Source organism: Excalfactoria chinensis, chromosome 4, assembly GCF_039878825.1.
Source record: "Excalfactoria chinensis isolate bCotChi1 chromosome 4, bCotChi1.hap2, whole genome shotgun sequence".
In the NCBI taxonomy this organism is placed as follows: Eukaryota; Metazoa; Chordata; class Aves; order Galliformes; family Phasianidae; genus Excalfactoria; species Excalfactoria chinensis.
The window spans coordinates 44,474,529-44,487,575 of NC_092828.1; the positions used below are offsets into that span (position 1 = coordinate 44,474,529).

The 13,047-nt window shown below is 41.1% G+C and overlaps 1 protein-coding gene across 3 annotated transcripts in view; it reads right to left on the minus strand.

The window, feature by feature from the left end:
• Positions 1–401: 401 nt before the first annotated feature.
• The window catches only part of BMP2K (BMP2 inducible kinase), a 59,306-nt gene continuing 46,660 nt past the window's right edge, over positions 402–13,047 (minus strand). For 2 of the 3 annotated variants that reach the window (XM_072334828.1, XM_072334825.1), the window contains one exon: positions 402–5,793. In XM_072334828.1, the coding sequence (XP_072190929.1) occupies positions 4,364–5,793 (1,430 nt within the window). In that variant the 3' untranslated portion in view covers positions 402–4,363. The remainder of the gene's footprint in view (positions 5,794–13,047) is intronic. The other variant, XM_072334827.1, reaches the window with a different exon arrangement.

Genomic DNA, 13,047 nt, shown 5'->3' on the forward strand with positions numbered 1-13,047 from the left:
TGGCTCACAGCTGGCAGAACGGGTCAAATCAAGTGGAAAAGTATGTCTAAGTGCAGGACCAAGTCTGAAGTAGGCAGTGACAGTTAAAATTCTGGCCCCTGAAAAGGGATGAAGCTTCAGTTAGCACAGATGAAGCTGAGTGCATCCTGAAGCGCATCCACTCTCGGTTTTGAAAGCAGGAAGGCTTTAAAGGAGTAATACTGAACGTAAGGCCATGCTTATATATTATCAACAATTTGAACCAAGATGGCAGTAGTGGGCCGCTAATACCACCATCATTAAAAAACACCAACAAGGACCTACAGCCACAAAAAGCAACCAGCACTGCTTGTAGAGCAACTTACAGCCTAAGTGAGAGGACTTAATAATGCCATGGTTAAGGAGATCTGCAAAGTCACTGTTATCACATTTGTTTATTTAATAACAACTGCAGTATTTATGACATACATCAGTTTCACACACACACAAAAAAGTTAAAGATCTCTGTTTAGTGGTACACCAAAAAAAAAAAGCTTTAGAAACTTGAAATCTAACAAGAAATGGAAGTGTAGTTCAGGAAAGTGCACTTAAAAGCTGAATGCCAGCAATTTTAAAATAGATTTTACGCTCTTTAATATTAGGTGACGCCTTAGGTCACAAACTCAGCCATACGCACCACCTCCTCAATTTGCCTTTGAAAAGAAGCGCTGTAGAAAAGTAACTCAGCGGCCACCCCTTGCGCTTTTTTCTCTTGCAGGTTTCTTCCTAGTTCTATCAGAATGATTGTGGCTGCAATGTTACTAAAGAACACAGTGCGATGTGTGCGAGCATGTGTATATTTTATATATATTTCTCATATATAAAAATACACTATATAGTATATAAAAAAAAACAACCTCCAGATAAACTCTTTATTCTCACAGTAGCAAATATACCAACTTATTTTCACAGTACTTAGTTTTATTAACTGGGACAAACCGGAACGATTAAAAATGATTTCCTTGTAAGTTGGTTTTTGCAGGTCCCACGTGACACAAGTCAGCAAAAGCAATTCCGCACGTCTCATGGCTATTCAGAGTCGGCAGATAAACTCACCATCTTATCTTTCTTTCAGTGACTGTAACCACAAGGGGCTTCCTTGTACCTCTGACAGAAACTGTCCAAAGTGGCTGATTCGGACAGGTCTATGGTTCACTCATTCAGCACACTGAAAGAACTGTTAAAAATCAGCTGCTATTTTCCTGGTGGAAGGGAAGTGTGAATTCCTTACCTTGAGATCATCGTCTTCACAGACATAGGTACAAGTCTAAATGCACGTGGTCTTACCAGTATTTCAGGTAAGGTCACACTCCATGACTGGCAAAGCACACAGGTAGAAATGTATACATGCTGAATAAAGGCAAAAGGATAGTATGTTCCCCAGCAGTACCGTGCTTTGCCTCCGTTGAACCATAGCTGAAGCTTAAACCCAGGCTGCACACTAAATAGACTACATAAAGTCAATGCAGTGAGGGATACTCATCTCAGTCACAAGAAAAAAAAATCATTTTAACTCAAGAAACATAGAAACTGCATGTATACAAAAAGCTGTTCCATAAATACGGAACAAAGATCAAGGCTTATTAAGGCCACAAGAAAGCAAGTATCGTTGGCTGTAACTCAGAGGCAGCCAGAGGCACAATGCCAGTTTCAGAGTAAATGGGGTTTATGGTTTGTTTTTATATCCCTTATCAGTTACTGTATGTAATTTAACTTCAGCTTTTCTGTGCCGTAATAAAACCATGTGTGAGCCCTCTGTCAAAAAAAATAAAGTAGCAAAAGAAATCCACCACACAAAGAAATTCTGCTGCACTCTTCAACCTGAAGCCTTAACATCATCAGATAAATCAAATGTGATTCTTTCTTCTTGTGATTTACCTTAATTGAAGCCCACACTAAGCATCTAATGGCCCATGCCAACCCTCAAGCTGTTCTTCCAGCAAGGAAAGCAGTAACTGCATGGCATTATTGAGGACTGGCCATATTTAAGACTGCGGGTCAGTTGCTTGTTGCTTTATTCTTGTTTTGTTTCCACCCATCTGCCCCATTTTTCACAATATTCTGCTCCAACAGCTGTCTTTAGGCAGGGAAAGTGACGGTTCAGAAGGAAACTGCAGGAAGGCAGCAAATAAGCACGCGCATAGGAACAAAATTGTGGTTAACCTGAGTATCAGAAAATGCTACAGACTCGGCGTGCGCTTCTTACAGCCTTTGGCACACAAAAAAAATGTCGAGAACAGTAGTAATAAAGCCTAAGAAACTCCTGTGCAAAATAGAGTTGAAATGCTTCTACTCACATACTCCTAAAAGCTCAACTTCTAAGCCTGAAAAAGTCATTCTTAAACAAGCAGAGCTGTAATTTCTCTTTCACCTTGTCAGAGAAGAAAAAAACAAAAAAGGGAAAGATAATCAAAGTGTACAGATACGTATGAGTGAGATTCCAAATCCAGGACCGGTGGAAACAAACTTACTGTATATGTCAGGCAGCATTTTAACAAAGCCAGCTCTCAAAGGAGAAAAGGAATTTGTCTTTAAACATGCCGTTTTCAACAAATACTTCATGGGATCCACCCTCCTACCCTCACCAATCTCAAAACAACTCCATAAACAGCAGTAGAATTTAGAAAAAAAGAAACAAAAAAGCACAACCCTCAATATTTCACTTCATATCCTGTGAGGGGAGAAGATGAAGGCAGGAGGAACCAGCCATGAATTATTATAGTCTCCTTTTATAAACGTGGAATGCTCTTCAACATTCAGTGGAGCAGGGCATAAAGCTAAGACAAGCAGAGGAGCTGCCTCCTTCCACTTCCTTAGGGTTGCCATAGAAACAAGGCAAAGTGGACCATTCTGATGTACACTCACTCTGCAGCCAGTGTACACGGCTTGGCAAGAGTCGTGAGGCAGTCGAGTTACAAAGAACATGGTGTCACCATTGACACGTGGTAACCGCATCTGTCCAACGAGACGGTTCGCGTTGCCTTCCCACACTACTGGCACTGCAAGCTTCAAGCTTTTAGCCATGTCTTGTGCACCTGATGTCTCAAGAGGTACTGTGTGGCAGGAAAGCAATCCTGCTGGTAAGGCATTGCGGTGTGAGATGCAGCTTACGGCTACAGCAGCAAACAGCGTTGTGCAGGCTACTTGCTGCTACTGCTTCTGAAACAAAGCCGGGTCCAGAGAAGTTTCTTCAAAGCTCAGTGCATTTAGCAAAACTTTCTTATAAAACACACGTACGTAACAATAACAGGTTCATCGGAAGTTGAAAACGTTGGGTTACAGTCATTTCACAAAATTACTGTTTTATAAAACAACATGAGTTTTTGACACAACGCGCGCATTTTCTTTGTGATAGAAATCCAAGAGGAAAAGAAAATGCATTTTCAGACACGAACCCCAATTTGTAATCAGATAAAACCGATGGTGCATTTCAGACAACTGTACAAGTCATCTGAAATGCTCCACCCACACCAGATATCCCTCTCACGTAAACCAGCCTCTCCTCCAATGTGCTGAGTAGTCTTCAAAGTGCTGCAAACACTGGCTGCATCCCTGCTGGTTTACTCCTCTACATTCAGATTCCATTTCACAAACGGTTATATCCTCTGCATTCTTTAGTTTTAACTCTCGACTTCCAGTTTGCTATTTTACATTAATGGCACTTACTGTAAAAAATAAAGAAAATTGAACGTTTAGGCACACACACACAAAAATAATCTGCCTTTCAGCTCTGCAGCTGCATAGATGTCTACCAGGTGTAAAGCTACAGCCGTGCTTTGAAATTCTGGGCCACAGCTCCTTGATGACCTGGCTTCGTTATTTTATGATTAACAAAGGTAGTTTTCATCTAGGAAGTGAAGACTTGACTATTCCCAGCATATAAGTCTGGGTATTAGTATGTTTAGGTTCTTAGGTCTAGTGCAACTGAGACAAAGAAGAACCACAGTTCCTTCAGCCTACTTGTAAGTTCGGAAAACTTTTTCATGTGATCTCTGCCTGTTCCCCTTCCCTCCATTTCAGCACATTGCCAAGTACTGAAAAAGTGATGCAAAAGTGCAGGATGACAACGTGTTCCAGGTCCAAATGTCAGTGACAGACACCAATTCATGTCCCATTTCTCTTCATGTTCTGGGAGCCATCTTTCATAACAAAATTTTCCAATTTTTCTCAAAAGAAAATTAAAAATTCCTGTCTTCCTGCATTCCACTGTGCAAGCTGGCCACGCCTTCTTTAACTTGAATAAACTGAACAGCCCAGCTCCCCATCAACCAGATAAATTACTCTGCTAACTGAACTCACTACTAAGCAACACAGAGAGGTGGAAGGAGGAACCCACCGGAAGCATTTACTGTTTGGAAGGAAACGGAGCTGCTCCAAAGGGATCCAACTCTAGTGCCTGTTGCTGCTGGCTCTGTGCACTCTGCACAACCAGTTCGGTGAACGGGACTGCACCAAAATCATCTGTTTTCAGCCCATCACCTGCATGCACCGGTCCATGCAAGGAGCTCTGCCGAGGTCTGCTAGCCACTACCACTGCACTGTGATCCCCACGGCTGTCACCAAACCCCTGATGCTGAGGATGCCGCATCAGTTCTGGCGGGTGGAAGGGTTTGGCTCCAAAGGGATCCAGCAGACTCTCCTCTGTCTGCAAAGGGTTGGTTCGGTCTTTGCTATCTGTCAGTGAAACACTGATGTTCTCTTTGGAGTCAGAGATGGTCAGGAACTCGTTGCTGCTCTGCGAATCCCTGCGGCCTGCTTTCTTGTGCCTGCGGGCTCTCTCGGGAGTGCGGTAGTTGGGTTTCAAAGTCTTCTTTGTGGTTGTTGGGGTGCCATGGTGACGCTTCCCATTATTCTTCGGGACCTCCTGCTTCATGCGCCTCTGGCGGGATGAAAGCTTCTGCAGGTTGCGCTGCTGCTTCACCTTCTGCTGCTGCTGACCCCCTGTGATCTCTTCAAAAGGAACCAGCCCAAACAGGTCCTCTTTACTCCCACTCACCTTGGGAAGAAGCGAAGGCTGAAATGGGGTGCAGCCAAAAATATCAACACTCCGTGGCGAGGTGGGTGAAAGCTGTATCTTGGTTCCCACCACCTGGTCATCTTGCTGAGACACCTTTTTGCTGAATGGAGCTTTGGTGAAAACATCAAAGTCATCCTGCTCTTGGATCAGACTGGGAAATGCAGTCTGAGAAGAGCCATGTTGGTCACCCTTCTCTCTTGCCTGGGGCTGAAGAGAAAAAAAGGGCACTGCCCCAAACACATCAAATTCTTGGCCATGGCTCACTTTGACAACAGTAGTTGGCACTTCAGGTGTTTGCATTAAGCCGGGTTCTTTAACTTGACTGCTGCCCATAACATTTCTGAATCTACTGCTTGGGAGCCCTTCCACAAATTTTTGTTTGGTACGGTCAGATTCAGAGTCAGAACTTTGCTTCTCTTCCTCCTCTTCTTCCAACTCTTCCTCAGAGTCCATGAGCAGAGGGCGGTGGCCTAAATTCTCTGGTTCTGTATCATTGTCATCATTGAAGTCTCCATTCTCACCTTGCAAGACCTCCTCATCCTCTTGCTCTTCTTCCTCCTCACTACTCTTAGGAGAGGGAGGATCTGATTCAAAATCACTCTCAGACTCATCACCACCCTTTGTCACTTGTCCCTCTGCAGTCTTCCTTCCTGGCCGGGGATCTTTAAAAGCATGACTCAGTCTTCCAGCTTTGGTTGGGGTCCCTAAGTTGTTTACTTGACTGCTAGCTGAGTTCTCCACTTGTTTTCCAGGGGAATCTGCAAGTCCAAAGAAAAAAGAAAAGAAAAACAATTTTAATACACTCCTAAAATCAACACTTACAACAGCCACACATAAAAGGAATCAAAACAAATATATATGCCATAAATACAGAGGGAAAAGAATTAAAAACCAGATCTAAGTTTTCAAATGTTAACAAAAGGGACTAGTAGTCAGAACTTCTAGCTTAACTCCACAAGCACAGAACCTTTCCAAATCCAATACCAATACATGCATCAGCCATCCACTCCTCTCCAGGGAAAGATAAGCTGCCTTCCAAATTGGCTCTCCAAGGCCAACACCTGGTACCACGCAGAGTCAGATACTTGGGACAACACTGCCACACTCAGTACAGCTTCACATGGGGAACAAGTGCATGAAACTGTCAATTTTCAGCTTTTCCTTTGTTGAGCTTTCATGGCTCTAGACAATCCTACTCAACACCCCACTAAAGATAAGTGCTCTCTCTGTAAGGCCTACGAATAACAGCAGCTGGGTGAGAATACCCTTGTGTACATCTTAGCTGTAGGGAAGATTGCATGAGGTCACCATCTCTGTCCTGCCCTCAGGGTACACATTCCCTCCACAAGCTTAACAAGCAGGACCTGGAGCCTACCAACATCCACAAGGGAAGTATGGGTTTTGTTTGTTTCTTCTCACTCAGTGTTACGTTTTGAGGCATCCAAACGGAAATGGACAAGACAATGGTACCCTCTGGGAAAACAGCAAGGCAATCAGTGAAAATAACAGTATGGAAACAGAGAAAAAGGGACAGATGTTTTCAACATGTTTGGATTTTAAATACTTCTCCACTAATAAAAAGCATAACTTGGACTTTTCGCTGAGAATTGAGCTAGATGGCCAGAGGTGCAACTGAAGAGGTACTCCTCCCAAGTGCCTGCTCTCTGCGTCAGCCTCTCCCAACAGAGCTCATGTTGTGAAAGCAACGTGGGAGGCTTTTATAGTGTTGTGCTTTTTGTTTGTTTGTTTGTTTTTTAAGTTGCTTGGTGTTTCAAGTATATGCTATGAGCACATCTTTCTGTAGTGTTACTGAAGCTCCACATCCAATCCCTTCTAACTTCTAGTATAGCAATTTAAACAAAGAAGAAAAAATCAAGTTGACATAAATTTCAAATAAATGTTTTTTTCTTGTTTGTTTGCAATTAAGATCCATCAGCTTATTTTCTCCAGGGGAACGAAAGCTCATTCATTCTGTTCTGACATCTTTATCTCTGATATTTACTAGCAACTCGAGCTAAGAAGACTCTTGTGGAGTGGTTGGCTTGGGAATACCGGGAGCTGCAAAAACTTAGCACAAGCAGACGGCAATAGTAGACAGTACATGCACTTGTATAATGCCACTGGTGCAATAACAATCACACAAGCAAAACATGTTTCACTATGTTGAAGCTATGCTGCTGCACAGAGAGGTTTTTATGAGCAAAATTGACTTTCAGAAGCCTATTTGAAGAGAATCAGAAAGAAAAGCAAAGCAACTTCAGCTGGAGAAAGCATATTTGCTCTTGAGATGTCCTTTTCTCTATGACCCAGATCACACAGCAGTCATATAATGTCACAGAATAGCCTGGGTTGGAAGGCACCTCAAGGATCATGAATCTCCAACTACCCCCACCACAGGCAGGACCACCAACCTCCAAATTTAACAGTAGACCAGACTGCCCAGGGTCCCATCCAACCTGGCCTCAAACACCTCCAAGGATTGGACATCAACAACCTCCCTGGGCTATATATGTATATATAGCTGAATACGTAACACCAAAGAAAGCAATGACAATTCAGCTCTCTGCACACACAGTAACAAAACTTAAGAGCAACAGGGCTTTCTTACAGCAGTTCCAGACTGAGTATTACATGGGTACCAATCCTTAGAGTGGGATCAGAATAATGGTAATACTAAATTTCCACTCAGCAAGTTGCTACAACTATGCAGCTTTTATATCTGCTTTCCATTAAGGAAAGATGAGCACAGTGAAAATACTGCTTGCATTACAACTTCTCTCTCTCTCCCTCATTTCACTTGCCTTCATGCTTATACTGTACCTACCTTGAGGCTTCAGAATTTGTAGGGGGGTTTACTTTTCACTGTACAAATCCCTGAGTGTCATGGGACAAAACCCACACAGTGCAGGATATTGGTTTGGCATCTGAGAGCAGACAGTGCATGCAATTCCACTTCTAAGTTTGCAGAACAGCAAGAACACTATTCTTGTTCCTTCATTTTCACAAGGCCATCACAATGTTTCTGAGGTCACCAAAGTAAGATAGGGAAGAACAGCTCTTATTTACTGAGATCAGTTCTCTGAAGAAGGCTGAATTCCTAACTGCTAAAGAGCAGGTATGCTGCAAGCTGCAAGGTGCATGTCCTACTGCAGTGGGAAGTCAAGACACAACCCAGAACAGCAACTATGTGCTAAACACAGGAAAACTACTACACAGACAGAACTGCTTATATAAACACATCAGTACTTCAAAATATATCTGACAATCATGCAACCAAGGTGTGGATGGAAAATACTACCCACAGTGTTCCCCCTAGAGTGCTTTACAGAAATTTAGAACCTTCCATTTTAATTACAAGAAAAATAATTTATCTTACTCTAAGGCATGTTTTTGCTGTACTCTGTTATCATACAGCGGGAAAAATGTGGAGTTTTCAGATTATCACTTTCAGAGTTTCATTATTTTATTCTGCCAGACATCATTTAGTGGGCATGGTGGTGATGATTTGATGGTGATCTTGGTAACTCTTTTCAGCCTTTATGATTCTACGATTAAAAACAGGGCTTTCAATATTAATGCCCTATGAACGCTCCAGCAGGATCTTATATTCTTTAAGACCTCAGCTCTTAGTCAAGTGTAGAAATGGTGCCCATATGTTGACAGCATTTTAAACTTTGAGGCAGCATGCTCGTTTGAGAGGTTGCTCTTGCCAGATCAACTAAGGATAAGGTGTACCACTTACTACATTCTTATGAATGGATTAAACTGCTTCATAATGCAGATAGATGGAAGAAAAGCGAGCAGACAAATGAGTGTGGGTTGGCAGAAACAGCACACAAGGAACACCATGTTCAGCTGGGCTATGATTACACACCTCTGCTTAAGAGCTCTCCACCTCATCTGTCACTGTCTATTGTAAAGAACTACATATCTTAACAATATACACTTCTCAAAAAAGACCCCAAACCCCTCTTTATATATGTTGTTATCAAAGCAGAGCAACCATACTAAGGAGCTCCAGAAATTTCTATTTTGGAATATTTTCAGTCTTGACAGTTGTGCCACAAGCAGCAGTTAACATCCTCCAGTAGAAGAGATGATCCTTTATGTCTTGCTCCCACAAGAAGAGCAGTAGGAACTCTTAAGTACAATCTCATTGCTCCTTTCAAGAAGTGCTTGTAGAGAGAAAAGCCAAATTAAGATTCTGAGCTCTTACAAAAAATACTTTCTCAGCTGTCAAAAAGCATCCAAAAGATTACTAAAGTAAATTCATTTATAGAAAAAAGCAACAGAAATGAATAAGTATAATATTTACTTGGGAAAATCTCTTATGTTTTAAGGGTAGAAAAAGGCCAGGTATAAAGTTAAGGATCTCTTGTCCATCCAATTCGCTGCCATAATGCATTAGATCCCTGTTTCCTCAGCACTTCCAGGTTTGGTCCAAAATACCAATTATATCTTAAATAGACTCTGAGTTACTTTTAGCTTTTTAACACTCTAAGACAGGGAAGTCTTCTGCTCCATCAACACATTTAGCTTTTTTTGAATTACTATTTGGCTGATGATCTAAATACATACTACTGTACTTGCAGCAGCAAATTCCAACATCAAAAGAAGTGAACTCACCATAAACTACACAGTTGGGCCAATAACAACTTTGTTGACAGCTGAACAGCCATATACACCTCACTTCTACATGATTGTAAACATTAGCATACCCCACTAAGCACCCTAAACTAGTAAGATACATGCACCATGAACACAGGACACCACAAATACTCAGTATAAAATTTGTAAGTTCTCTAGCAGCTGACTGCCCTAGGAACAGGGGATATTTCTCATTAAAGCAATTATTAACAAGCTCTGTTTACAATACTGCACTAGTTGCACTTTCCATTTAAATTGCAGCAATTATTTTTAACAAAGTTATATTCAACTCAATGTGGTCTAAGGACTGAAAAAGGCGGGGGATGAATGCATGCATTCCTCCTTCCTCAAACAAACAAGTTCTTCTGGATCTCCTATTTCATTTCAGGTTGCATCTTCTTCCACAAAGAAGTAAGCATACAACTTCCAACAGACAGCCAAGCCATTTTCTCTTTCTATGCTTAGATTTCAACTGGAATGTTAAGTTTTAGACAAATTTCTTTCCTTTTTTTTTTTTTCCTTTCCTCTCCATTTTTTACTCTCTGGCTTCTATATTCATCAGCCATTTTGCTAGTTTGTATTTATACCCAAACTTCCAACAGGAGTTCTGTAGTAATGTATTTTATGCATGGATTTAAAAGCAAGATGACCAAAATGACTGAAAACATCAGGTGATTAGGGCTTTGAGCTGTTTCTTGTTTGCTTCTGGTGTCAGATTGCTTCTTATCCACTGTAATTTTAAATACTACATATTTGCTTTACCACTAAATTAGAAACTGGATTTGGCTGCTTGCTTTAGATTTCCCTAAGGTACGGTCTTCACATTGCGTTATAAACCCCCATATCTTCCAAATCCTGCTGTTCGCAGTATTTACTGAAACACTAATGTTAACATAAATGTAATTAGATTTAAAAGGAGGAGAGAGAAAAAATAAATAAATAAATTTCTAGGTTAGATTGTGGCAACACACACAACAAAATAACCCACAACCTTTTTAGTGTGAGTGTAAACTCACATGGATATTGACAGCGTTTATACTTTTACACAATCTCCATGTTCTGAAGACGTGAAAGGTTTTTTGAACAAGAAGCAAACTAGAATATATCTTAACAAAAGGATTTAAATATGATTTGTTAATTGCTACCACGGTTATACTCAGTGGAAAACACAGCGCAAAGGACACCAGCAAGAAAAAGGGGACCTTATCAACAGCTCACATACACTGCACAAGTAAATGAAGCCGCACAGTGTTCAGCTCTCAGCAGACCTCTTCAGACAGGACATACACCAAACAGGACCTGACAACACACAGTCAGACATCAGCCTCCCAAGCCATATTTCCATGCACTGATATCAGCATACAATCCACTCTAATATGTCACAGGCACAACTCCAACTGTTACTCTTGTTGAAAACATGTCGCAAGTGACTTTGGATACCTATCACCTGAAGTCTACAAGCAATATAGTTGTTACGGAATCCAGATCAGCATCCTGAACTTCCTTCTGGAATCTAACTGCAATCTCTAGAGCAACATTATTACAATTTCTACATGCAGAACCCCAACAAGAAAGCAAGCAACACACATCAAATGACACTCCTGGCTGCACCTTCTCCTATGTACTTCTTGAGCAAATGCTATTAAGTATTTCAAGAGTGGTGACCTGACTGTCCTCTTTCCCCTTCATTTTTTGTTTTTCCAGAAACAGCAAACTTCTTTCTTTATTCTTTGGTCTGTGTCAAGGTGTTGTAAACAAAGAGAGCCATCTGCTCCAAGCAGACTTGAGTTTAATATTACTAATAGATTGCAGGCTGACATAGCCTGGAATTCATGGAAGAAACTGGTTCTGCGTGTACTTCCTCACCTGCAGTATCTCTGGTTTACTCCCAATGATGGAGTAATGGAGAAAACTGCAGCAGACCTGCGTCAAAACCAAAGAGAAGGAATGCAAATCTCCATGCAGCTGTCGGCTTTAAAAGACATTCCTATCTTAGGTTTTGTGTTTCAAGCTACAATTCACATCTTTCACTCCTAAAGAAGTTAATACACTGAACACCAAAAGCACTACAAATAGAAACTTAATGCCCCAAAAAAGGAGAAATTCCTCAGTTAATGACAAATTTAATGCTCTGATCAAATAGATTTCAAAATTGAAGCATTCCATCATGTTGATTTCATGCAATCTTCTCAAACTAAACTGCTGCATAGACTGTTCAGATAAACATTTATTAAAAAGCTGAAAAATGTGGAGTAACATCTGTTTGTAATGTACTGTTCAGATTAGCACACTTCTAATCAGGTTTGCATCTTGTAGGAGACGATTGTTCTTCACTCAAATGCAAGCCAGGTGGAACATCTTTAATCATATAAGAAGATCCCAATCTTCAAGGAAATTTTCTGTTCTGATGTTCTTTTTCTAGACATCCGATTATAAGAGGATGAATTCCCTCTAACAACGTCAGTAATTACATGCCTTCTGCTAGCTCATCATTGGAGGGTACTGCGGGGGTGACCAAAACGTAGGGCATAAGGGCTTTCAGCTTTCTTGGAATTGGTAACATACTGCCGCCATCATTTCAGAGCAATTTGCCACATGTCAGGCCCAAGGATTACCAGCACACTGCAACTAAATCTGCACTATTTCTTTGACAACAGCCAGAGCAGCAGCTGCTGAATATTGTCATGGATTTGCACTGCTTAGCACCTTTATTTTCAAGAAGAAAAAAAAGAAAAACAAACAACAAAACCCAAATCACTTCTGCCTAGCATCTATTGCTTAGAAATTCCTTCCAGTATTTGCAGTCTGCATGTTGAAGCATGGAAAGAAAAAAGGGCAACCGTGATTACTCTAAGATCTGATAAAAAAAAATAAAGCTATAAAGCATTAAAGCACACCACTGGCACAGCTGCACACAGCATTTGTACTTGAGAAGCATTAATAATTTCAAGTTACTTTGCAAGTCCTGTTGAGAAAAGTCTAAAGATGATACATGGAAACATCCTGAACCTGCAGTCAGCAAATAGTACCAGTGTCTGAAAGCCACAGCCAAGGAAAGTATATGCAGTAAAATCAGTATTTTCATTAAAGACAAAAACTGATATGAACTGATTTTAACTGTCAGATTAACCAGATACAACCCTACTGAATGCTCAGGTTTGGGTTTCTTTCAAAACACAATTCAGGAGTATCTATTGCCTAATAAACACAAGCTGCTGTCATTAGCTCTTTAGTGTGTACAGGAAGCTGTTATTTGTTACTTGTGCTCTCACGTTTGGACTTTCTGACTACGCAATAGTAAGTGGTGTCATCCTCCATTTACTTCATTTAAAGCTCCAGACTGCACCATGGCCCAACAGCTCCAA